The sequence below is a fragment of the Juglans microcarpa x Juglans regia genome, chromosome 8S (genome assembly GCF_004785595.1).
Source record: "Juglans microcarpa x Juglans regia isolate MS1-56 chromosome 8S, Jm3101_v1.0, whole genome shotgun sequence".
Taxonomy (NCBI): Eukaryota; Viridiplantae; Streptophyta; class Magnoliopsida; order Fagales; family Juglandaceae; genus Juglans; species Juglans microcarpa x Juglans regia.
In genome coordinates this window covers 18,457,030-18,483,342 of record NC_054609.1, presented here as the reverse complement: position 1 = coordinate 18,483,342, position 26,313 = coordinate 18,457,030, and the positions used below count along the sequence as shown (strand labels likewise).

At 34.4% G+C, this 26,313-nt stretch overlaps 1 protein-coding gene and 1 long non-coding RNA gene across 2 annotated transcripts; one reads left to right on the top strand and one right to left on the bottom strand.

Moving 5' to 3' along the window:
* Positions 1 to 253: 253 nt before the first annotated feature.
* Positions 254 to 19,218, bottom strand: LOC121243938. The gene is made up of 3 exons (XR_005936345.1): positions 19,079 to 19,218; positions 2,133 to 2,139; positions 254 to 265 (listed from the first exon to the last, which is right to left on the bottom strand). It is a non-coding gene; the product is annotated as an uncharacterized LOC121243938 (long non-coding RNA).
* On the top strand, positions 9,463 to 26,063 carry LOC121243937 (U3 small nucleolar RNA-associated protein 21 homolog). Its single transcript, XM_041141999.1, has 21 exons — positions 9,463 to 9,615; positions 9,745 to 9,843; positions 9,951 to 10,027; positions 10,313 to 10,550; positions 10,659 to 10,686; positions 10,869 to 10,969; positions 12,072 to 12,275; positions 12,412 to 12,655; positions 13,030 to 13,205; positions 14,731 to 14,813; positions 15,364 to 15,436; positions 19,209 to 19,274; positions 20,045 to 20,087; positions 20,892 to 21,031; positions 21,863 to 22,075; positions 23,105 to 23,189; positions 23,301 to 23,595; positions 24,432 to 24,693; positions 24,937 to 25,159; positions 25,319 to 25,533; positions 25,699 to 26,063. Exons 4-21 carry the CDS (start codon positions 10,425 to 10,427, stop codon positions 25,846 to 25,848), a joined length of 2,727 nt encoding a protein of 908 aa, XP_040997933.1. The 5' UTR covers positions 9,463 to 9,615; positions 9,745 to 9,843; positions 9,951 to 10,027; positions 10,313 to 10,424; the 3' UTR covers positions 25,849 to 26,063.
* Positions 26,064 to 26,313: the final 250 nt, after the last annotated feature.

Genomic DNA, 26,313 nt, shown 5'->3' with positions numbered 1-26,313 from the left:
AGAGAACGGAAGGGAGAGATGGAGAGAAAGGAAATAAATGAGTACATGTTTGGTGTTGCTGGGTGTAGGAGAAATGTGTTTGAGAAGCCTACGTGTCATGTCTCCATTGGCTAGTGCGAAAATGGCTTTTAAACCCATCCAGTTGGGAACTTTTCTCTCTATAATATGCATAATATCTTCTATATGACCCGTGTACTTGGACTTTTGCCTATTCTTATAATCAATAAAATTTTATTTACGGATAAAAAAATATGTATGGTATATACTGTATATATATAAACAACTTATAATCTATTTTGCCTTGGTTTGATTTGGAATGAGAAAAGCAAAAACCTAGAATTGAACCGATTTTTTTTTATTTATCAATAAGCAAAATTTTATTGATCATAAGAATAAGCAAAGGCCTTGGATTTGGGGGATTTTTCCCTTGAATTACCTAATGTGTACTTGCTGAAAACTCCTTGTCGAGTACCTGTACAACCTTGAGATTAGTTGAGATGTTGTTCCCGGGCACTCGATGCTAGTAAAAAAAAAAAAAAAGAATAAACAAAGTCATAGGTATACATGACATATACAAGACCATCCTGATAGTGCTAGTTTAATGATACAAGAAATAAATGGAAGCTTATTCTATGAAAATCATTTACAATTGACCAATGGAGTGAAATATTGAAAAAAAAAAAAAATCTAAGCTCATCCATTGATCGCTCTCGATCTTCAGAATTTCTTTCGTTCCTCCCCCTCAAAGAATGCTTCATTATAGGCATATTGTGATCATTTTTCATATGAACACAATATGAGAGTTACCCCGAAGGCCTCACAAGAAGCTAGAATATCAATCACTCTTCTCGGCATCACCTAAGTTAGTCTCACCCATCTGAGTGAAAAAATCATTCCATAAGGTTATGACAATCTCTCAATGAAGTAATAAATGATCAACGGACTCCCCCCTCTTTTTGCACGCACAACACCAATTCATGGCAATAAAACGGCGTTTTCTTAAATTGTCAAGTATGAGGATCTTTCCCAAGGAGGCCATTCAGCCTGTCCATACAAAGAAGAATGCCTTTAATGGGAACTTTGTCTTCCAAATACCATTCCATAGGAATGAATTTGTATTATGTGTGCTCATAGCTTGGTAGAAGGAGTAGACGATGAACTTCCCTTTCTTGGAGTGACACTAGAAAAGCTTATTGTCAACTTCCCCTTTCATGTGAGTAGAGTATATTAGGTCATAAAACTCTGAAAATGCGTCGACTTCCCAGTTATGTGTATTTCTATAGAAAGTGACATTCCGTTATGGAGCACCATTAGATAAAATCAAAAGGTTCACAGTCAAGGCTTCTTTCATTCTTACTATACCATAGACTTCTAGATAAGCTTCCTTGAGTACCTTGTCGCCACACCTTATGTCATGCCAAGTTTGATTTTGAATCCATCACCCATCTCAAAATGGGTATTTCTAAAATATGTATCTCATCCTCTTCTTTTTGCTTCCAAATCCCCTACCCATATGTCTCACTTACCTCATTTGAATACCATCCTCCTCATGCTTCATCGTATTTTAATTCTATGACATTTCTCCACAAGGTTCCCCGTTCTTGAGCGTATCTCCGAAGCCATTTGCCCAACAAAGCCATGTTAAACACTTGCAAATTCCTAATGCACATTCATTCTTTTGAGATAGGGGTGCATACCATGACCCATTTTACCAAATGAAACTTAAACTCATCATTCATCCCCCTCATAAGAAATCTTATTGAAGTTTCTCTAGGCGTTGAACTACCTTGGTGGGAAGCAGGAATAATGATAAGAAGTAAGTCGACAAGTTGGAAAGAGTACCCTAATATTTTGAGAGATGTCTCGGGTCTCAGGATTAACCTAAACAAGTTTGAAAATTGTACCTATAGGTGCCATAGGCAATATTTCAAATTTGGTTAATATTTTGGAGTGTGAGCTTTATTACCGCTGAAGTATCTTGGTCTTCCCTTGGGTGCTTCTCACAAATCTGTTTTGATATTGGATGGCTTAATTGAGAAGATCGAGAGAAGGTTGACTGAATAGAAAAAGTTATATTTGTTTAAAGGGGAAATAATTACTTTGTTAAAGAGTACGTTGTCTAATCTTCTTACGAATATTCTTTCACTTTTCCCTTTTGCCGGCTCGGGTTGTTAGAAGAATTGAGAAAATTTATTGTAATTTCTTATGGGAAGGAATAGGAGAGGAAAAAAGTTTCATTTGGATAGCTTTTTCTTTTATTGGCACCGAGTGTCCAGGAACAATGTCTCGACTAATGTCGATGGTTCACAAGCCTTCAGTAAGAAGTTTTCCGCAAAATTTCATTTGGTTAGTTGGAACAAGATTTGTCAATCAAGTTCTTGTGGAGATTGGGGTGAGAAATTTGGAGTTGTTTAATAAAGCACTCATTGGAAAATGGTTTTGGAGATATCATGAAGAGGGCTATGCTTTATGGAATATTGTTGTTGATGTTAAATATGGAAGTGGGTGGGGGGATTGGTGTTCTAATGAAGTTAGAGGAGTATGTGGGTTGAGTTTATGGAAGTTTATTAGGAAAGGTTTGGGGAAGTTTCTCGAACATATTAAATTTGTGGTGGGGAAAGGGGAGATGATTCTCTTTTGGCATGACATTTTGTGTGGGGAATCAGCTCTTAAATCAGATTTTTCATTTCTTTATAAGATTGCAATGTATAAAAATGTTGTTGTGGCAGATTATCTTTAATGTATGGATAATAATATTCTATGGAATGTTGACTTTATTAGAGATGCAAATGACTGGGAAGTGAATGTTGTTTCAGATTTTTTAGGAAAGATTTATAATTCAAAAGTAATGCAAGGAAGATAGGACAGGGTACCGTGGGACCAAGCTAGAAATTTCAGGTTTTCAGTTAGTTCTTTTTATAAGGTGCTTAATTGTCATTTTGGTTATGTATTCTCCTGGAAAAGCATTTGGAGGGTAAAAATACCTATTAAGGTGGCGTTCTTCAGTTGGGTGGTTGCTCTAGGGAAAATATTGATCACAGATAACCTTTGAAAACGTGGTTTGTGTATAGCTAATTGATGTGTCATGTGCAAGAAGGATGATGAATTTATAAATCATCTTTTTTTACAATGCAAGGTAGTTGTGGAGGTTATTGGTCGGACATGTTTATATTGGGTGATGCCTAAGGAAGTTGTGGATCTTCTTGCATGTTGGCGTGGCTTTGAGGCATGGAAATGTGTTGCTGCCAGCTGGAGAATAATTCCTTTGTGTTTAATGTGGTGTCTATAATTAGAAATGAATGAGAGATGTTTTGAAGATAATAAGAGTTCTTTTGAAGATCCTTAGAAATTTTTTCTTTTCTACTTTGAGTTTGTGGGCTAAGATCTTTGTAAGGAATGATGATAATATACTAAATACGCTTTTGGTTTAGTTTTCCTACTTTCTAGAGTGTAGTAGGTATTTCCTTTATATACATCATGTGTACTTGGTCTGTGTCTATTCTTGATAGTAAAATTTCTTATTACTTATAAAAAAAAAAAAAAGGTTAGAAAGAGTACTTTTAATTAAAGTGATCTTACCACCTTTAGGTAAATATATCATCTTCTAACTAGTCAATTTTGCTCCATTTTCTTTAAGACATTATCCCAAATTGATTTCAATTTGAACAAAGCACCCAAGGGGGAGGTCAAGATATTTCATCTTCAAATGAGATATCTTACATCCCAAAATGGAAGCCATGTTCTCTGCATTAGTAACATCTCCCACCAAAACTACTTCTGATTTGGTCAAGTTCATATTCAATCCTGAAACGGTTTCGAAGCAACGAAGAAGGGCCTTCAATGCTTGAATATGATCATGTCTGGCCCTACAAAAGATTAGTGTGTCTTAGACAAATAATAGGTGAGAGAATGAACTAATATTTGCCTCCCCCACTGAGAATCCATAAAGTAATCGACCCTCCACAACTTTTAAGATCGTCTTGCTAAAGACTTTGATTATAAAAACAAATAGTAGCAGATATAGAGGATCACTTTGTCTTAAACCTTATGAGCTTTTAAGGAATCCCATGGGTGTCATTCACCAAGATAGAATTGCAAGTAGTTGAGATATACTAGTTGATCCATGAACACCATCTCGAACCAAAGCCACACTGCTCCAGCATTCTAAAGCAAAAAAATCTCCAATTGACATCGGCATAAGCCTTTGTCATGTCAAGTTTGCACAAAAGTCCTAACTCTACCAATTTGAGTCTGCTATCCAAACATTTGCTGGCAATAAGTATTGAATCAAGAATTTGCCTAACAAATGCATTTTGAGGCTTTGATGTTAGCTTCTCCACCACCAAGATTAATCTATTTGCGAAGACCTTCGTTAGGATCTTGTACATCTCACTCACCAAACTAATAAGTTGATAATCTTTTAGCTTTATCACATTGGTTTTTTTTTTTTTTTTGGAAATGAGAGCAATAAAAGTTGCATTAATACTTTTTCAAACCTTCCATTTTCATGAAATTCATGAAAGAGTCCAATAACGTCATTTTCAATCACTTTCCAACAAGTTTGAAAAAAAACCATAGAGAAGTCATCTGGACCTGGAGCTTTGTAACCCTCCATACTTTTTATTGTTTTTTGGATCTCCATCTCTTCAAAGGGTTGCTCGAGCTGTCCTACTTGTTGCGAATCGAAAGCATCAAAAGTAAGTCCATCTAAGTTCGGTCTTCAAGAGAATTGTTCCGAAAGCAAATTGTCATAATAATCTACAATGAGATCCATGATCGTTGGTTGGTTTGAAGTAGCCACCCCATCCACCAACAATGTCTCTATGACATTGTTTCTCCTATACAAATTAGCCACCTAGTGGAAAAAAACTTAGTACATTTATCCCCCTCCTTCAACCAAAATGCTTTAATTTTTTCCTCCAAGATATATCCTCCAATAAAGAAACCCTTTCAAGTTTCGGAGACACTTGGGACTTTACAAGCTCTCTATATTTCAGATAGTTCCTTCACCTCCTCCACACCCTCCAATCCCTCAAGTTCTTCAAACAAAGTATTCTTTTGGCCTTCCGCATTTCCAAACACTTTCTCATTCCAAGCCTTCAAATCTTTCTTCAAAGACTTCAATTTACTTGCCATAACATTGTCTGGTTTCCATGAAAATGGTAAGAAGACCACCATTGCCGGACTCTCTCAATGAATCTCTCTTATTGCAATCACATATTTTCAAAGTTGAAGTACCTTGAGCTTCTATGAATACCTCCACAATCAAGGAAGATGAGAAAATGGTCGAAACATAGCTTGGAGAGCCTCTTTTGAATAAGATTCGGGTACTGTGCTTCCCATTCAGATGATACTAAGAATCTATAGATCCTTGACCAAGAGGGGTGTTCTTGGTACCAAGTCTTCATTTTCAACACTTTTGTTCCAATAGGCAATTGCGATTGATAATAAAGGACTCTGTGCCCATGATTTTCTTGTAGCTGTTGATCATTGTAGGAAATCTTTTTTTTCTATATGTCTTGAGTAAAACGTTTATGATTTTCATTAATAAAATTCTCTTTTGTTTATAGATATGTGCTTGTATGGTACTAAAGTGATACATGGAACAAGCACAGTGCTAAAGTCAATTTGTTGCTGTTGTTTGGAGAACATATCCTTCGTGTTGATGTTGAAGGTAACATGTTCATGTGGACATTTAAAGGAATCAATTAGATTTCTGCTCCCTTTGGACGCATCTTGCTAGGTGAAAATTTTACTCATAGTTGTATAGTGCTTCCAGATACTTAACCAAGAACTTGGTTCTAATCAGAATGATTGTTGGCTCCTAGTAATTGAATGCCATGCTTTGTTCGTGGTATGAGATTTATGAGATTTGAGGAATTGGTAACTCTTAAATTGCAAAGTATAATTTTACATCTATATTCCCTAGTTATATTAACATAAATGTTTAAAGTGGTTTGTGCTTATGTTCGTATATCTTGGTTTTTAGATGGACAACCTTTTCTAGCGTTCGGAAGTTCATATGGTGTCATCAGCATATGAAATCTTGAAAAAAAAAAGGCTTTAATCAGTAATAAGATAGGGTCATGATAGTTCGATAATTTCACTGCATTTTTTTGCCAATGAGCTTGTCTTATTGAGTTCCTCAGCAGACAACTCTATTATAGTAAGATTAGCAAAAAATCTTTCTTAGCATCCTTAATGAAACTTAGTGTGAGTATAATAATTGTTTAGCCTTAACATGATTTTAAATGGTACTTTGTATAATTTGTATGTAGAGCTTCTATTGTAGTTTGTATAAAGCTTCTATTAGATATAGTTGTAATACCTCAAATTGCGTGTAGGAAGATGGTGATTTTGACTCCACATTCAGGGGTGGGAGAAGTTATTATTCTTTATAATGATTCTAATGAGCTCCAATTATAACTTTGAGTAGTCCTTCTAGAGTATATGCTTAGATATGGCTTGAGCTTTCTTTGGGTCGTCGCAAGTGGTATTTGAGTCAAACCCAGTGTGAATGTAGTACTTGATCTATGCCACCTATGATGAAATTTTGAAACAAGTATTTGGATGTAAAAAAGATTGTCAAAGACACTTAGTTGGTAAATAGTGTCTCAAGAACATTCTTTTGAGTATAGAAACAGCTATGGAGTTTGCTACAACATTTATGTACGAATAGTGATAGGCTTACTACCCTATTACTACCCAAGTGTATTTCAAGTTTTTTTTTTTATCATTTTTTTAAAGTATTTTTTTAATATTCTTAATCATTAATAAAAAATTAAAAAAATATTTAACTTTATTAATACTCATTTTCTTAACCATTAAATAAAATAAAAAATTAAAAAAAATTAAATATAAAAAAAGTAATAAATAGATAGTAGTAAGATAGTAATCCTATCATTATTCTTTATGCACCGTCTAAGTCTATTATATGGAAATGCTTTTGCAGAAGACAGTGTCGCTAATCATAGTGGTAAAATGTCTTTCAACCATCACGTTAAAAAGTTGCTGGTATTGCCTTTTTTTTAGTCATATGGTAAGACTAGAAGCTTGATTTTGATTAGTGAACAGACATAGTGTGAGCATAAACGATGATATCCTTACTACTTTGGCACACTACACCTGATTTTTTTTGTGGCCCTTCTTGACAAAAGAGAATGTGTTCAGATGAAATGAAATTAGATAAATTATGAAAACAAATGAGATTAAGTGTAAGTTTTTAATTTTAAGTGAAAAAGATGGATACATTACAATCACTAAGTAGTTTGGGAAGTGATTGCAGAAAAGGAAGCAATTAAAAATTAGGTGATAATTTGTAAGAGTTTTTCCTTGCATACAAGGAAAGAAGGACCAGTCTAATGTCCATATGCCTAGAACTTAACACCATTCTTCCTATGTATATAGCTTAATAACCTTCTTATATAGAAAATATTCATTTAAATTATTGAAAATCTTCCCCTTTTCTGCTACTATTATTATAAAATAAATTAATAGCCGTAATCTAAAACACATTAATCTAAGTGAAAAAAATGCATTCTACCACACTATGCATATTTATAAAAGAAATGATAGAAATACTACTCTATAACAACTTGTTTATAACTATGTAATAAAATAATATTATTTTAAATTTTATTTTGACTTTTACTTTTGATTTGATGGGTTTAAATATAATAAAAAATATTCTTATATTTATAAATAAGGAAAAAAAACATATTTTCTACTACGAATAACTTTTTTTTATAAGTAAATGAATAACTTTTTATACTTTTGCATTTTGAATTAGAAAAAAAAAATATTGCATCATCTAATCATTTTCAGTTGTTATATAAAAGTCTTTGTTATATTCAATAATTAATATTATATAGTGTCATTTATGGTTTAACATTTTATCAGTCACATTCGAAAGAAAGATATTTTTGACAAACTGTAATGTCAAAGTCAAAGACATGAAAAAATGCTAACAATACTATTGAACAGTGCATGAACATTACTATTTATGCTTCTTTTTTTTTTCTCTTATTTTTGTAATGTTTAAATATTTATTTTTCTAATTATTCTTGATATTTGTAGTCTCTGTACATTCTTTTTAAAAAAGAAATTTTAATATTTACATAAAAAAATTTATTAAAAAATAATGGGCAACTTGTACTGTTGCACACTCTAAAACTACATTCAGAATTACAAAAAATAATAACTAAGAGACAAAGAGGTAATATATTATAATCAGAAAATTATATTTATCCTTTAATGATGTAAAACTAATAGCTAAGCAATTTTTTGAAATCAATTGTTTTTTTTACGTGAGAGATGTGAAATCACTATTTGTTTTAAAAGTTTAAGTTAATGAAAATAGGTAAATTCAATTATTTATTTTATATCTTAACACTTCCCTTCACGTGTGGGCCTGAGTCTCCCTCAATAGATGACCTAATATGTAGAATATTTAATTAAATGTGGTAGAGTGTAGAGTCAGAGTTCGAACTCAAGATCTCTATCCTGATACTATGTGAAATCACCACTCGTCTTAAAAACTTAAACTGATGAAAAGAGATAAATTCAATTGTTTATTTTATATCTTAACACGAAAGAACTTTGCGAGAAATGAATTTTCCTTCATTCTTTCTTATGTTGATATGTTTGTCTCTCCAAAACAAAGGTTTAGGTTTCGTTCACTTTCACAAAATTTTTTATCCCATCTAATCATTACAATTTTTTCAAATTTTCACACAAAATAAAATAAACAATTTAATTTTTTTCAAATGTCAAAACAAAAATAATATTAAAAAAATATATTTTAACAATATTTTATTTAACTTTTAACTTTTATATTAACTCATTTCATCTTATCTCATCTCATTTGTAAAAATAAACGAGACATAATCATCATCATCATTATTGTTGTTGTTGTTGTTATTAGTATTTTTATTATTTTTAAGATATATTTTGAGATAATAATTTGATTTAAATAAGGCCTAGTTTGGGCAGCCTCACTATTATTCATTATTTTATTATTAATTTTTACTTATTTTTCATATACTTTTTATTACTATTTATTACTATTTAATATTCTATCATTTTTATTATTATTTATAGAATACTTAAAAAATACTTCACTACTTAAACGCAATTTAAGATTCCATTCGGTAGACTATATGCCCATTTTATCTCTATTTTCTAATTTGAATAGTTTACTAATTGGAAACTAAGGTATGATGAGGTAAAATGATTTGAGATTATAATTAAAAATTAAATAAAATATTATTAGAATATATTTTTTAAATATTATTTTATTTAAAAAATTTAAAAAATTTATTTTATTTTATATAAAAATTTTAACAAAGTATAATAATTATATGAAATAAAAGGAAATGAGTCTTGTGAAAGGGAACGAGACGCAAGTCCTCAAGAACCCTCGCATAAAACCTCTCTCGTTCCTAATTCCTCCATCAGACCAGTAGCTCCCTTGCGGCCAAAACCTTCCCATTAGCCACTGCCCATACTCACAACCAAAGCCATTCTCACAGCAAGCCCCACGTCGAAAACAGAAGCCACCGTAGCATCCGTACCAGACCGCCACCTCGCCGGGAACTACGACAGAAGACGCCGCCTGTAAGTCTTCCCTCTACTTACGACGTGCGTCGACCACTTAAACCCCCCATGTTGTTCTCTCTCTCTCTCTCTCTCTCTCTCTCTCTCTCTCTCACTGTAAATAATAAAAAGGCCCTCTGTTTTGCCCAGCCACCGTCGACCACTGCAGAGGACATCGGAGCACCACCAGACTGCACAGACACTGCCGACCCAGCCACCTGAACTCAGTCACGCATCCCTCCTCCCTCGGTAAGCCACGTCGACCCCTCCCTCCCTCCCTCTGCCTTGCCGTTTCTCGGTTTGACAGTTTCTCTCTCTAAACTCTCTCTCTCTATGTGTCGCACCACCATATTCAGAGGAATCCTCCAGTTGCGCTCCGTGACTCCCAGCCAACCACCAGACCCACCGTCACAGTTGGTTCTTCTCTCTCTCGGTGAATATCGCACGGCTTCTCCCTCCCGAGCCCTCTGTTTTTGGAGGCCTGATTTTGGAGGAGACATAGAGAGAGAGTAAACTTGCTAAATTGCTAGTACTCATAACGGGCAGCCACAATTGGATAGACACTCAAGCTATTTTTTGAAATCAATTGCTTTCCTACTGTGCGAGAGAACTTCCTGTGCGAGAGGTGAATTTTCCTTCCTTCTTTCCTTACGCCGATCTGTCTGTCCCTTCATATTTTTTTTTAAATAAAACAATGCCACGTCACCGGGTGTGCAGGGTGTGCAAAGTAGAAAGGCTTCTTCGTAGCAGAACTCTTGCGGCTGACCCCAAAACCCTAAACCCTAGTACCCACTCTCCCTCCCTCCCTCCCTCTTTCTCTGGTTCGCAAAATGGGAATATTCGAACCGTACAGAGCTCTAGGGTACATAACGAGCAGCATCCCCTTCGCCGTCCAGCGACTTGGCACCGAAACCTTCGTTACCGTCAGCGTCGGCAAAGCTTTCCAAGTTTACAATGTATTCTCACCTTCATTATACATTTTTTCTTTAACCCTTCAAATAATTTCCATTTTTATAAGTTCAATTGATTTAGCTGGAAATATTTGTTCTTGTTTGTTTTTTCAGTGCGAGAAGCTTAATCTAGTTATTGTCGGTGAGTTTTCCTCACATTCAAATTTTCTTTTGTTATGTTACCCTCTGCTATTTTTAGCTTTGCATTTCAATTAGTAATTTTGTCGATAAGTAAACAAATATGTGGGAAAATATGTAGCAAAGTGCGTGATTAGGTGTTTAATTATCCTTTTTTTTTTTTTTGTATGATGCTATATAACTAAGGTCCTCAATTGCCAAAGAAGATTCGCGCTCTTGCTTCCTATCGTGAGTACACATTTGTTGCCTACGGGAATGAGATTGCAGTTTTCAAGCGTGCTCACCAGGTTTGTGTAGAATTATTTTGTTCGGTGGTTCCCTTTGTTTCTTTGATAGTTGTTGCGGTGACTGTTCTTCAATTTAAATAAACTCATGCACGACTTATTGGAAATGAAGAAATAGATTGTTTCCCTTGTTTTATTTTTTAGTGGAAGTGTGCAGTTATTTTGTGAGTTTGGTGGAAAATGAGGCAAACAATTGTCTCTATGCTTTATGATTCTTCTGAATATTTAAGATCTTAAGATGAAAATTCTTTTAAATGATAACAAGAATTTTATGTTTGCTATTAACTAGGGTTGAGAATGGTTCAGTTCGGTTGGGTTTTGAGCACACTGGCGAACCAAACCGACCGGTTTGGTCTCAGTTTAGAAACCAAAATAGACTGGCATATTAGGAAAACCAAGTGGTTTGGTTTCAATTGGTTTCAGTTTGGTCCGGTTCAATTCGATTTCATTCGAATGGAAGGGAATGATTTTTCATTTTAGTCATGGATATCCAAATAAAATACAAGAAAAAGCTACAGGTTCCAAAGCTTTAAAGTCCAGTCTGAAATATAACTAGAATATGCATGATTAGGTTACAATTTTATGCTTTATAATATGTATATAATATATATAGTGCATATGTAATAAAACAAATAATTCATTTCATTTTGGTTCGAGATGAGAAAAGCAAAGACTGGGGAACCAAACCGATTTTTTTTGATTGGTAAACAAAAGTGTACTGATAATAAAAATAGGCGACAACCTAGATATACGGGACATATACAACCTAGGTCAGAACATAGCTTGGAGAGTCTCGTTTGAATAAGATTCGGATATTGTGCTTCCCATTCAGATGATACCAAAAATCTATCAATCCTTGACCAAGAGGAGTGTTCTTGGTTGTTCAACCAAGTCTTCCTTTTCAACACTTTTGTTCCTTTAGGCAATTGCAATTGATAATAATGGACTTTGTGTCCATGATTTTCTTGTAGCCGTTGATCATTGTAGGAAATCTTTTTTGTATATGTCCTGAGTAAAACGGCTATGATTTTCATTTTCATTAATAAAATTCTCATTTGTTTATAGATATGTGCTTGTATGGTACTGAAGTGATACATTATAACAGGTAGAAAATTGGAACGGGCACAATGCTAAAGTCAATTTGTTGCTGGTGTTTGGAGAACATATCCTTAGTGTTGATGTTGAAGGTAACATGTTCATGTGGACATTTAAAGGAATCAACCAGACTTCTCCTCCCTTTGGACACATCTCGCTAGGTGAAAAATTTACTCCTAGCTGTATAGTGCATCCAGATACTTATTTGAATAAGGTAACTGCTTCTTCTTCGTTCTTACTAAAATTTAGCCTTTTCAAGAAGTTATAAGGCAATGTATGTGCTCGCCAGTTTCTCATTTCCAGAGTAATCATTTCTAAAAACAACCTCATATCAAGAAGCATATAAACAGGTTATTCTTGGGAGCCAGGAAGGTTCTCTGCAGCTTTGGAACATTAGTACAAAGAAAAAGCTCTATGAGTTCAAGGGCTGGAACTCAGCTATATCCAGTTGTGTTTCATCACCAGCACTTGATGTTGTTGCAGTTGGCTGTGCTGATGGAAAGATTCATGTTCACAACATTCGTTATGATGAGGAATTGGTTACCTTCACACATTCTACACGAGGTGCTGTGACTGCCTTATCTTTCAGCACAGGTAAGAGCTCAATGCATCTGATTTATTCTTAAGAATTGTAACTCCACTTCCCGTTGAACTTGCATGTGTTGTGAGGAATCATTAATTTTATAACAGTAGCATGAAGGATAATATGCTAGATAAGGTATTTCATATGTTGACTGTTCTTTTGCACCATAAATCTTTACCGTTTGGAAATTAATCAAGAACTTGGTTCTAATCATTATGATTGTTGTCTCCTAGTAATTGAATATCATGATTTGTATGAGATTTATGAGACTTGAGGAACTGGCAACTCTTAAGTTGTAAAGTATAATTTTATAGCTATATTCCCTGGTTACATTAACATAATGTTAAAGTGGTTTGTGCTTATGTTTGTATATCTTGGTTTTTAGATGGACAACCTCTTCTAGCCTCCGGAGGTTCATCTGGTGTCATCAGCATATGGAATCTTGAAAAAAGAAGGCTCCAATCAGTAATAAGAGATGCTCATGATAGTTCGATAGTTTCACTGCATTTTTTTGCCAATGAGCCTGCCTTATTGAGTTCCTCAGCAGACAACTCTATTAAGGTAAGATCAGCGAAAACTCTTTCTTGGCATCTTCAGTGAAACTTAGTGTGTGTGTAATAATTGTTTAGCCTAGACATGATTTTAATTGGCACTCCGCATAATTTGTATACAGAGCTTCTATGGTAGTTTGTGTACCGCTTCTATTAGATATAGTTGTAATACCCCAGATTGTGTGTAGGAAGATGGTGATTTTGATCCCACATTTAGGGAAGGGAGAAATTTTTGTCCTTTATAATGATTCCAAAGAGTTCCAATTGTAACATTGACTAGTCCTTCTAGAGTATAGGCTTAGATATGGCTTGTGCTTTCCTTGGGTCGTCGCAAATGGTATTTGAGCCAAACCCATTGTGAATGTGGTACTTTAGCCATGCCACCTATGATGGAATTGTCTGATGAGGATATCATGGATTTATGAGAAGATATTGTAATGCTTTGAATTGAGTATAGGAAGGTGGTTAATGAGATCCCACTTTTCTTGGGAATGAGAAATTATTGCTCTTTGTAATGATTTTTAGGGGCTTTAGTTGTTACCTTAACAAGTACTTTTGGAAAATAGACTTAGATGTGGCCTAGACTTTCTTTGGCTCGTCACGATAGTAGTTAGCTTCATCATCTTGTTGTTGTATTTCAATGAATTTTACATAGGAATTGAAACATGAGGCCAAATGCTAGAGCATAGCATTAGAATGATTTATGTTTCGATTAGTATGTCTGGTTCTCAAGATATGTAGGTCCATTGGTCAAAGGACTTAGGTATTGATGTTGCAGCTCCTTATGATTGTGCAAAAGTTAGGAGATGAAGAGATAAGCCTTCTGTTATGGAGTTTTTTTTTTTTTTTTCAGTTTATATCAGTTCTCTGGGAATCTAGAGGTGGGGAATATGTTGCAAAATAATCTCTAATACTTGTAGCTTTGATTGCAGAAAAGCATTACCCTGAATGGAGGAGGAAACATTGAGGCTCGGTTTGGATTGAGAGTTGATCTCAACCCATCTCATCTCATCTCATCATTACAACTTTCACAAATTTTCATACAAAATATAATAAACAATTCAAGTTTTTCAAATTCTAAAATAATAATAATATTAAAAAATAATATTCTAATAGTATTAAAAAATAATATTCTAATAATATTTTATTAAACTTTCAACTTTCATCTCAACTCATTTCATCTCATCTCATTTCAACTCATTATCCAAACCTAATCTAAAGGTTATGAGATCTTTGCACTGGAATTAGAAAACAAGTATTTAGATGTAAAAAAGATTGTTGAAGACACTTAGTTGGTAAATAGTGTCCCAAGAACATTCTTTTGAGTAGAGAAACAGCTATGGAGTTTGCTACAACATTTATGTACTGTCTAAGTCTATTATATGGAAATGCTTTTGCAGAAGATAGTGCCATTAATCATAGTGGTAAAATGTCTTTCAGCCATCACATTAAAAAATTGCTAGTTTGTCTTGCAACTGTTCCATGTGTAGTACCCTCTATCTTTCATGTGAATTATATTTGACTTCTTTCCTCAGAAGTGGAAATTTGGCACGAGTGATGGAGATCCTAATCTTCATAGCTTTAGATGTGGACACAGCGCTCCTCCACTTTGCATAAGGTAATAATGCTTTTCCATAAACTTGATCTCTCCTTGTTTATGGCAGTGAACTCTGGAACCCTCCATCAACCATAAATGATTAAATGGTTTATACTTGCTTTTTTAATAAGTTTTTTTTTTTATATATATATATATATATATATATATAAGTAAGAAGATATTTTATTGATATATTGAGATAGGCATAGCCCTACTTGCCTTTTTGATAAGTAAACGGTATATATGATCACGCTAGTCTCACTTATAAAAAATAAACGGTATATATGATAAAGGGTTTATACTTGCTTAGGAAAAACTCTTGCAGGGTTCAAACTTGGCCAATCATTGACCCGATGCTCCAAATTTTCTATCTTACCTTTTTGATACACATGAGATTGAGCACGCTTTACTAACCTCTAATGTAATTTCCATATGAATGCCATTTCGCTGTCATATTTTTATCTGTTATTATCTATAGCTTAATCCATCATTAACTCAAGACTCTTTAGATAGCTTATCTGCATTTCCGCTTGGTATCCTTTCTGGTTCTGATTTTAGTCATCTATTGCAGGTTTTATGCGGATGGGAGGTTCATTCTATCTGCTGGACAGGATCGTGCCTTCCGCCTTTTCTCTGTAATTCAGGTTTGGCATCAGTTACTAATACAATATAATACCTTTTCTTTTCTTATTTTGGACGTGACTACTTAGCTTTATGGTTGTTGATTAGAGTAGGAGTCTAAGAGAGCAGAGCATACCGCCCTGTCTTGGATGCAGCAGCTTAGTATGCTTATGAAGTTCTAGAAGGAAATATGAGATGTTCTTATATAGGAACATAAATGGTCAAGGGCTCGTTTGGATACTTAGGTCCTGTTTGTATACTTAGAATACCTCAGTATATTTGTGAATAATAGTAAAATAGTTTGAGTTAGGATGTTTTATTGAGTTTTGGGAAAGAAGAGAAAAAATTGAATAAAAATATTATAAATTTTAAAAAAATTTTGAATATAATTTTTGTTTTAGAACTTGAAAAAGTTGTATTGTTTTTGTGTTTTATTTGGGAGTTTGGGAAAGTTATAAAGATTAGTTAATGATTAAATAAAAAAGTCGAAAATTTGAAATTGAAAAATGTTTTGTATTGGAGTAATGCTTGAAAAGGAAATATCTTTAATATCTTAGAACGCTTAGAACAATTATGTTGCTAACATCCTGTGTACTTGGGACACTTGAGAACAATTATGTAGCTAACATCCTGTGTACTTGGGTTGTGCCTATTCTTGGTAGTAAAATTTCTTATTAATTATCAAAACAACAATTGTGTTGCTAAACGGAGCTTTAGAATATCTCAGAATATCTGTGAATAGTAATAAAATGGTTTGAGTTAAAATGTTTTATTGGATTTTGAGAAATGAGGGAGAAAAACGATGAATAAAAATATTATAAAGTTTGAATATAGCGAGAGGTCCCGAGTTCAATTCTCGGAATGCCCCCGAACTCTTCATTTACTTACAAAAAAAAAAAAACAAATTGAATAAATTTTTAATATAGTTTTTGTTTTGAAATTTGAGAAAGTTGAATTATTTTGTGTTTTGTTTAGGAGTTTGAAAAAGTTGTAATGACGAAGTAATGATTAGATGAAAAAGTTGAAAATTTGAAATTAAAAAGTGTTTGGTGTTGGAGTGATGTTTGGAAAGGAAATATCTGAGAATACTTGTGTTCCCAAACGAATCCAAATTTTGCCCTACTTGCATTAAAATGGGGCGAATAGTAAGGTTGTGGGTTCAAGGCTCTTCGGGTGCGTGATTTCGGGTGTACTTGGATACACCTTTTGAGTTTTTTTGATAAAGTTTTTTTATCACTTATCATAAAGAAACTAAGAAAATTCCTACTGCATAATAACTTAAGATTTTGGGACAAGTGGTAATTTGATTCCCACTACCCGTTACAACTTTTTAGTAACTTTTGTTGTCTGCATTACTAGTTGTGTTGGATTTAGACATGGTTTTTTGTTGGGAGGTTCTATTTAAAATTTGAATATCTAATCAGTTTTTTTATAAGTAAACGATTGTATTAATAAGAATAGGCATAGCACAAGTATACAAGATGGTATACAAGAGGTAACACCTATCTATGAAGCAACAATGGAAACAAGAAAGTCATGAACATTGAGGCTATTAAAATCTACAGCTATGACCCATAGAAATAAAGTTCTAATAAAAAGAGATCTAAGTTCCTCTATTGAGCACTCATTGTCTTTGAATGTCCAGTCATTACGTTCTTGCCATAGGCCCATAGCGTTCCTGCCACAGGCCATACAAAGAGGAACTATCTTCCACACAGCTTTGATTTGTGGAATACCTTCTAGATTTGTCCGGCTAGCCAAAATCTCAACGACTGTGGCGGGCATAACCCAAGCTAGCTCTAATCTGCAGAACACTTCATTCCATAGCGTTCTAGTGATCTCACAATGCAGTAAGAGATGATCCACCATCTCACCAGTTTTCTTACACATGTAGCACCAATCTACTATGATCACTCTGCGTTTCCGTAAGTTATCTATTGTCAAAATCTTGTCCAAAGAAGCTGTCCAAGAAAAAAATGCTGCTTTGGGAGGTGCTTTTTTCGCCAAATTGTTCTCCATGGAAATTGTATGTTCTACGATTGTGTGAGAGGCTTATAGAAAGAGAGAACTGAGAATATGTCCATGACTTTCTTGCATTAACCTTGAATGTATTTAGGTGTTCTTATGTATACTTTCTGTGTACACGGGCTATGCCTATTCGTATGAATAAAATCTACTTATTACTTATCAAAAAAAAAAAAAAAAAAAAGGAAAGAGAGAATTGAGAATATACCTTTACCTTCGGGTACCCACCACAATGTGTCAACTCTGTAAGTGCTCGGTTTCGTGGAATAAAAGAGGCTAAATAATTCCTCAAAGCTACCCACTTCCCAATCTTGAGCCGACCTACTGAAGTTGATGTTCCATTGGACTTGATCCCTTGATATGATTATAAAATCAGCCACTTAAGCTTCTTTCTCACATGCAACCTGGAAAACTGAAGGGAATGAGTTCTTTAAGGCATTATTTCCATACCATAGTTCACTCCAGAATTTTATTCTGAAGCCATCTCCCAGCCCGAATCTAGTATGACGAGTAATAATCCCTTATCCTCGTCTAATGTGCTTCCAGACTCCCACTCCATAAGTCCCACTTACCTCTCTAGTGCACCAACTTAAGCTGGTGGGAAAAGATGAATTTAATATTCAATTAACCTTTGGGCAGAGAGGCCAATGACATGTGCTATGCTTCATAGTCTCTTTTATTTGATATTTGTCTTGGGGTGTCGAGTTTCTCTTTGCCCTTGTATTGCTGTCATATTACCTCCAACCTATCTTGCCTTTTTTGTCACCAATCTAGGCTGGATGAAACAAACCAAAAGATGTGGCCAGTGACTCCAACTACTAATCTTGCATTCTTGGGAACATCAAGAGCCAATGGAAGTAACTACCACATAATTTGTTAAGCATCTAGATCTTGAATGCTAACGGCAAAAGAAATAAAGAAAATCTCCCAACTGCTTCTAGTGTTTTTCCACTGCCCTGTGCTAAAGCTAGTTCCTTATGATGTGCATTTCCATAAATACTTAGGAGGCCTCATTAAAATTCTATGCTTCCCTTGTTTCTGTGCTTCCCTCATGCGTCTGGGCCTGTGTCCTTGTGCGTGCATGCACTCATGTGTGCCTCTGCTTGTGCATTTGCATTTATTTTCTTGAAATTTTTGTTCCCCTGCAAAGTTACTTGGTACAGAGAGACTTTCATTCAGAACTTGGGTTAGAGTAAGTTTTTTTTTTTTTAATCTAAAATGTATGCTTGTAAAATTTATCTATTTACCTTTTAATGTGGACCAGTCATACCTTGTAAAGAGTGTGGAATCTGTAAACCACCTTTTACTGCATTGTGAGATCGTCAGTAAATTATGGAGAGATTGTCCGTAAATTGTGGAATGACAATTTTAATCGATTTGGGTGGGCTTGGGTTATGCTTAGTAGGATATTAGACCACTTCGTCAATTAGAGAGGGTTACATGGTAGGCTGTGAATTGAAGCAGTATGGAAGATGGCACCTATTTGTCTAGTGTGGTGAGAGAGAAATGAATCATAGACATTTTGAGGATTGCAAAACTGATGTTGGTGAGTTTAAATTTTTCTTTTTCAACACTGTTCTTTGGATAGCTTTTGTATACTGTTATGGGCTCAGTTTTCATGAATTTCTTGTCTCTTTTACTATTTCTTATTAGGTGTTCTGGTTCTATGCTACATGTGTACTTGGGCTATGCCTTTTTCTTTTACAATAAATCTTCAATTACCAATAAAAAAATTTGTTTATTTACTTTTTTAGTTTAACTTGTGATTAGGACAAGCAAAGTAAAGAGCTTTCACAGCATCATGTCTCTAAACGAGCCAAGAAACTGAGGGTGAAGGTATGACTGGGATAATGATTGGTACTTTTCACCCTTATTTAACACATTGAATATTTTGAACTTGGTTTGTATTATTATTTTGTTTTGCCGTACATCTATTGTAGATCATAATTTTTGAGTTTTAAGTGTTGCTTACTAAAAACTACATTTAGAAATATTAAATTTTTATCAAGATTTAAAATTAACAGAATTAGCTATATCATATTTGTAGTTGGTTATACCATGATCCTTCACATGAACAATCATGCAAAATAAGCAATGAATATGATCGTGAGTTGTATGCTACCTTTGGTGACATCTCAATCATTTTTTAGCTGTTTTCTGGAAAGAAAAAGAATCTTTTGTTTGGCTGTGTGTTGGTCACGAGACAGTAGACACATGGCCAATGTTTCTTTTATGAGTTTCAAACATTATATATCTGATCACATCAAAGATTTTGCATCATTTGGAAGTCGTGTGCCCAGATCATGTTGTCTCATCACAATTATTCTAGGAGAAGCAGATGATTTTGACGATAATATGCCAACTTTCTAAGCTATTCTATTTAACTTGTTCTGTTACGAATGATTAGGGACTTGCGCTCTATATGTTATGGTAATTTGTAAGCCAAGCCCATGTACCATGGCCCTTTAAATCTTTTCAGAAAAATGCTCTATGGGTAGAGCATGGTTCCCATTTCTCATCTTTAAGCTCTGAATTGACATCTTGGTTCAGTTGCTAAGTTTTACGAAGCACTTAGTTTCTAATTTTTCTATTTTATTATTTTTCAGGAAGAAGAGATAAAATTGAAGCCTGTTATTTCATTTGATTGCGGTAAGGAGTTATTTTCTTGCTTGTTGGTTGCATCTTGACGTAATTGAAACTTGAAAGATTGATGCATTCACTTGTACTAACTGGAATGTTATCTTGTTTCATGACTTTCATTTTCATGGCTTCTTATGTGGCTGTTTCTTTTATTATGGGCATTTTAGATTATTGTACTTGATTCACCATTGTGTATGGTCATTAGAGTTGGCTGCATGATAATTTCTTTTTCTTTTTCTTTTTCCCCCAATCTGGTAGTTTTCAAGTCATCTCTGTCAAACTAAAGGCATTAAATTCATCTGTAAATTCACATCCGGTTTCTTTGTCATTCTTTTCTGCCATCTATTTCCTGTAGTTTGTATAACTAAACCCTCTCATCGGTAATTGCTGTTGTTGGGTCAGATATATTTTTGGTAAATCTGATGTTGGCACATGCTTCTATTTTTTTGCACCATCCTAGTAACTAATCATGAGAAAATGAATATTCTTGTCAAACATCTGATTTTACTTTCAAATGTTGCTGACAGTTATCTTATTTGACATAATTTCCTAAAAGTTGATTGCATCTAGTATTTAGTTCATGTATACACTTTATGTAGATGAGTCATATCACCTATCTTCATTAATAAGTTTCTAACTTATTGAAAATATATTTTCCTAAAGAAGTAATTGTTAGAGGTACTTTGTCATCTGATTGCAAGATTGTATATTTATAGTCAATCCGGAAGATTTTTCAAATTACTGACTTAATCTGTGGTTTTCACTCGTCAATAGTTGATATATTGTTTTTCTTTATGTCATAAACAACTTTAGCTGAAATTAGAGAGCGGGATTGGTGCAATGTGGTTACATGTCATATGGATACTGCACAGGCATATGTGTGGAGACTTAAACACTTTGTTCTTGGTGAGCATATTCTGAATCCATGCCCAGAAGATCCAACACCTGTTAAGGTTAGATTTTCACATTTTCATATATGATCTTGTTATTTGGAATGATTATAAATGTACAAGATGTTGAACCTCCATTTCCCTATTAATGCAACCATTGATTTTTTTTTGGCTTCATCTGACTAGCAGAACTTTATGCTCTTTGAAAGTACACGTATCTTGACAAGGCAATTTAATTTTCAGAATTTCTTTAAATATTACCAAATGGCATTGCTGACACTATAATTAAAATGTAAAACCTTTGTGGCAAAAGTCATGTAGAAAGCTTCATCCTTTTGTTATCAAGTAGTTGTATTTTGTGGTGCATTTGGAAGAAGAGGAATGATCGGAACTTTGAAGATCAAGAAAGGACAATGGATGAACTTAAACGTCTCTTTTTCAAACTTATTTCCTTTGGAACTAGCTACGGATTTCAATGTACCATGCTTTCATGACTTCCTTTGTATCTATTGCTACCTTATTTTATTTTATTTTTTAAAGAAAGACAATTTTATTAATACGAATGAAATAGGCGATGCCCATGTACACGGGGAGTATACAAAAGAAACACCTAAATAAACTCTAAGAAGCAGAAAATGACAACAGAAAATTATGAGCAGAAGCTCTGTTAATCACTAAAGCAGAAAATCAGAGCAGTATTGTGTGCACAAAAAGGTTCCTAAGTTCCTCCAAAGCGGGTTCCTTATCATTGAAACACTGATCTATTGCTACCTCTTAACTAGGTGACTTCTTTTGTATATGTCATGTGTACTTGGGTTACTTCTATACTTTATTATTGATAAAAATTTTTATTACCTGAAAAACCTTTTTTTAAAAACTTTTTATTGGTGACAGGCCTGTGCCATTTCTGCATGTGGCAATTTTGCCTTGTTAGGGACAGCAGGTGGTTGGATGGAACGATTCAACCTTCAGTCAGGAATCAGCCGAGGCAGCTATCTGGACATGTCAGAAAGAAGAAGTTGTGCCCATGATGGGGAAGTAGTTGGAGTTGCTTGTGATGCAACAAATACTCTCATGATAAGCGCAGGATATCATGGAGACATAAAGGTGTATATTTTATATTCCCAAATATTCCTGATCTATATTGGACACAACTAGAGATGGCAATGTTTTGGGATTTCCAGGTACTTTCGCTGTGTCATCCCTGCTGCTTTAGGGTGGTATAGCCATCAGCAAAAATGCTCTAGGGATCGAGCGTGTAGCCTTGAAGGGTTGCGGTCCCTTGGGTCCTGATCTACCTTGATTCTTAGACTTGGGCTGTGCCCATTACATTTAAAACATCAAGTTTGCAGCAGGAGTTGGTTTTGTCCATCCCATTGTTATATCCACTGACTGAATTATTGGAGAAGCAGTTTCTTTACTTTGAGAGAATATTCTGGGAAAAAATGTCTTTTTAAGATACTGATAAAAAAATCTTGTCTTTTTAAGATGTTAGATGGAGCTTTTAAATCTTTCGGTTGCTGGATATAAATTGGGTTTTTTGAGCTGTTCATTGATTGAAAGAAACAGTGGTTAAAATCTTTTGTTTCTATAGCGATGAAAAGTTCAATGCAAGCTTGGGGGTGGGAAATGACAACCAAGTTCTTTGAATAATTTAAGACTTCGATGTGTATGATCTAGTTCTGGGATGCCATGAAAACTTCTAACATCAGTTAGGCCTCGTTTGTTTTCAGGAAACATCTCATTTCATCTCACCTCATCATTACAACTTTCTCAAATCCCCACACAAAATAAAATAAACAATTCAACTTTTTCAAATCCCAAAACAAAAATAATATTAAAAAATATATTCTAACAATATTTTATTCAACTTTTTAACTTTAATCTCATCTTATCTCTGAAAATAAACAAGCCTTTTAGGCTCTCCTGGATTGGCTCCAAATTTCACCATTTTGTCCCACCCTACTTGAGTACATTTTTATTTTCTATTCTTTGGGAGTGGATTTGTTGGGGCAGATCTCTAAGCTCATATACATCCAGTTTATATTTTTAATGCTTAGTAGAACCCTCGTTAAAGTCTTTGTTTATTATTTGTATCTGCTGGAAATTTCAATCCTCAAATGTTCTAATGTGCAGGTATGGGATTTCAAGGGTCGTGAACTAAAATTCAGATGGGAAGTTGGTTCTTCTGTTGTTAAGATTGTTTACCATCGCGTTAATGGTAACTTTTATGTTGTTATTTTATTTTATTATCTTTCTGTCTTTTGGTCTCAACCCTTCTAACTTGTGTCCTCGGTTTGCTTTTGTGATGAAATCAATTTTGGATTTTCAGGTCTTTTGGCTACTGTAGGTGATGATTTCATTATCCGTTTGTTTGATGTTGTGGCGTTGAGAATGGTACGTAAATTTGAAGGCCATACGGATCGCATTACAGATTTGTGTTTTAGTGAGGATGGAAAATGGCTCATGTCATCAAGTATGGATGGAAGTCTTCGAATCTGGGATGTTATCTTAGCACGACAGATAGATGCGATGCATGTTGATGTTCCTATCACAGCATTGTCTCTGTCTCCAAATATGGATGTTTTAGCAACTACCCACGTCGATCAAAATGGGGTCTACTTATGGTAAGTTTTTAGTGCTGTTTTATGTTTGCTTTAGGCTGCGTTTAGATGTTGAGAGTAGTTGAGTTAAGTTCTTTATGAATAGTAACGAGTTAAGATGGTGGAGTGAGTTTTGTGGGGTCCACCTAAGATGAGTTTAAGGCTTTGTTTGGAAACACAATTCATCTCAACTCATCTCAACTCATCATTATAACTTTTTCAAATCCCAACACAAAATACAATAAACAATTCAACTTTTTCAAATCCCAAAATAATAATAATAATAATAAATAATATTCTAATAATATTTTATCAACTCAACTCACTTCAACATCCAAACGCACTCTAAATGTGTTTGGATATTAAGATGAGTTTAGATGTATTTATAGAAAGTTAAAAAAGGTTGTGGGTCCCTCGTTTAAATAAGTGTTGAATTGAAAAAGGTTGTGGGTCCCACGTGTAAAGAGATTTTGAGTTGAGATGAGTTTACTAATTTGAAAATTGAGTATTTGGATGTTAGACTGAGCTTAAAATTAGACTGAACTAAGTTGATCTTAGTTGAGTCTAACAACGAAGCGGGGCCTAAATTTGGGTTCCTGATTCTTAATTACATGCTTTATTTGTTAAACAGATGTTATTAGTGTGATAAGAACCATGTCTTTGCTTTTAAAAACTACAGAAAATGACCAAAGTGACAGAATGCTTTTAACAAATAAAGAAACAAATACTTTTCAGACATTCTCATGCAACTTAGCATGCTACTTGTAATAGTAGTCATGGCAGCTTTTTCTTGTCCTGTAATTGTAATAAACTAAGAAAATTCGTTAGCAGACAATTTAAAGCGGGCGACCTTTTACCAGGGTAAATCAGGTGATGTTTTCTGGAGCTTCAAATGCCAATTCCTACGGAACTGGAAAAGAAGTTGTGAGCGTTAAGCTGCCTCCTGTCTCTTCAATGGAAAGTTCCCAAGCTGAGGATTCTGATGAACCTGTTGTGAACCACTCGCAGTCTAAGGATGCTCCTGCTTTCCGGTCTCAAGATCAGCAAATTCCTGATCTAGTTACACTCTCATTATTGCCTAAAAGCCAGTGGCAAAGCTTGATCAATCTAGACATCATAAAGGTCTCTCTTTGCTTCCGTTTTTAATTGTTCTCATTCTAACTAAAAAGCTACTAACAAAAGGATAATAAATTTTTTTGATAGGTAATCATGAAGTTTTATTCATTAGAAAATGGGCATAGCCCGGTACACAGGACACGATATACATGAGTGAAAAAACGGATAATAACTTCCATCTTTTTCATGTTTTTCTTTTAGTGTGTATGGTAACTTATTACTAGTTTGTAATGAACCTGCAATTTCCAGGTCCGCAATAAGCCAATTGAGCCACCAAAGAAACCTGAACTGGCTCCCTTCTTCTTGCCTTCTGTTCCATCTCTCTCTGGAGAAATATTGTTTAAGCCTAGTAAGATAGCAACTGAAGAGAGAGATGCAAAAGTTGAGGAGGTGGAAAACAACAGGAGGCAATCTGGCATGCCAACATCCCAATTTCTGCAACTCCTTCAGTCTTCTATGGAGATGAAAAATTGTAAGTATACCAACTCTCTCTGTATTTAATATTTATTATGAATGTTCTGTTCCGTCTCTCTCTGCAGAAATATTTTTCTGTTTTGATGGTTGTGAAATATCTTTATAAGAATGGAAGCAGAACACTGGTCTTATATATATTTTTTCTTTATATATGCAGTTTCGGCATTTACTGAGTATATTAAAGGTTTGTCTCCATCAACTTTGGATGTGGAACTTCGAATGCTTCAAATTATAGATGATGATGATCAGCAAGAACCAGATAAGAGGCCAGAGTTATTTACGATTGACTTACTTTTGGATTACTTTATACACGAGATCTCCTGCAGAAACGATTTTGAGTTTATTCAAGCAGTCATCAGGTTGTTTCTGAAGGTATAGATCTTTTCCTCGAGTCAACCAATATTATTATTATTTTGACAAAGTGTTTCGAAAAAAGGATATATTCTGGGTTCATGTCGAATTCCCATTTTTGGTTGGTTCATGTTGGTACTCAATTGCTTGTTAAGACTGTCTAACATCTTCTCTCTCCGGTTATAGATACATGGAGAGACGGTTAGGCGCCAGTCAAGACTACAGGAGAAGGCAAGGAAGCTTCTAGAAATACAGTCCACGGTGTGGCAAAGAGTAGACAAACTGTTCCAAAGTACGAGATGCATGGTGACCTTTCTTAGCAATTCACAATTTTAACTGTCCTGAGCTGAGCTAGCAGCTTGTGTTTATCATAGCTCAATCCAAATTTTGTGCCCTAATTTCGTTCATTTAGTTTCCGCCATAGGCTCCATGCATTTTAGTGTACAATTGTAAGAGAAAACGTAGTGCGGTTATTGCTGGAGGATGTGTTTTGTTGTGAGCTATTGATTAAAGTGTCCTTTGACAATAAACATGATTAACAACTGTTACAAGGAAGTTGTGAATGTTCAACCCATCAAAACCTATTACACGGAGAAGAATAACTACCCCTAGACAGCAAATGGATACACCAGTTATAACACAACAAAAAGGGAATAGATTTTGATAGGACTTGAAACAGAACACAACAAAAAGGGAATGAAATCTACAATTTCATTAATGGGACAATGATGGTGATCTCCAAACACCGAATCATGGATACACAAGTTACTATATCTTATACAAGTTCAACATCAATCCATA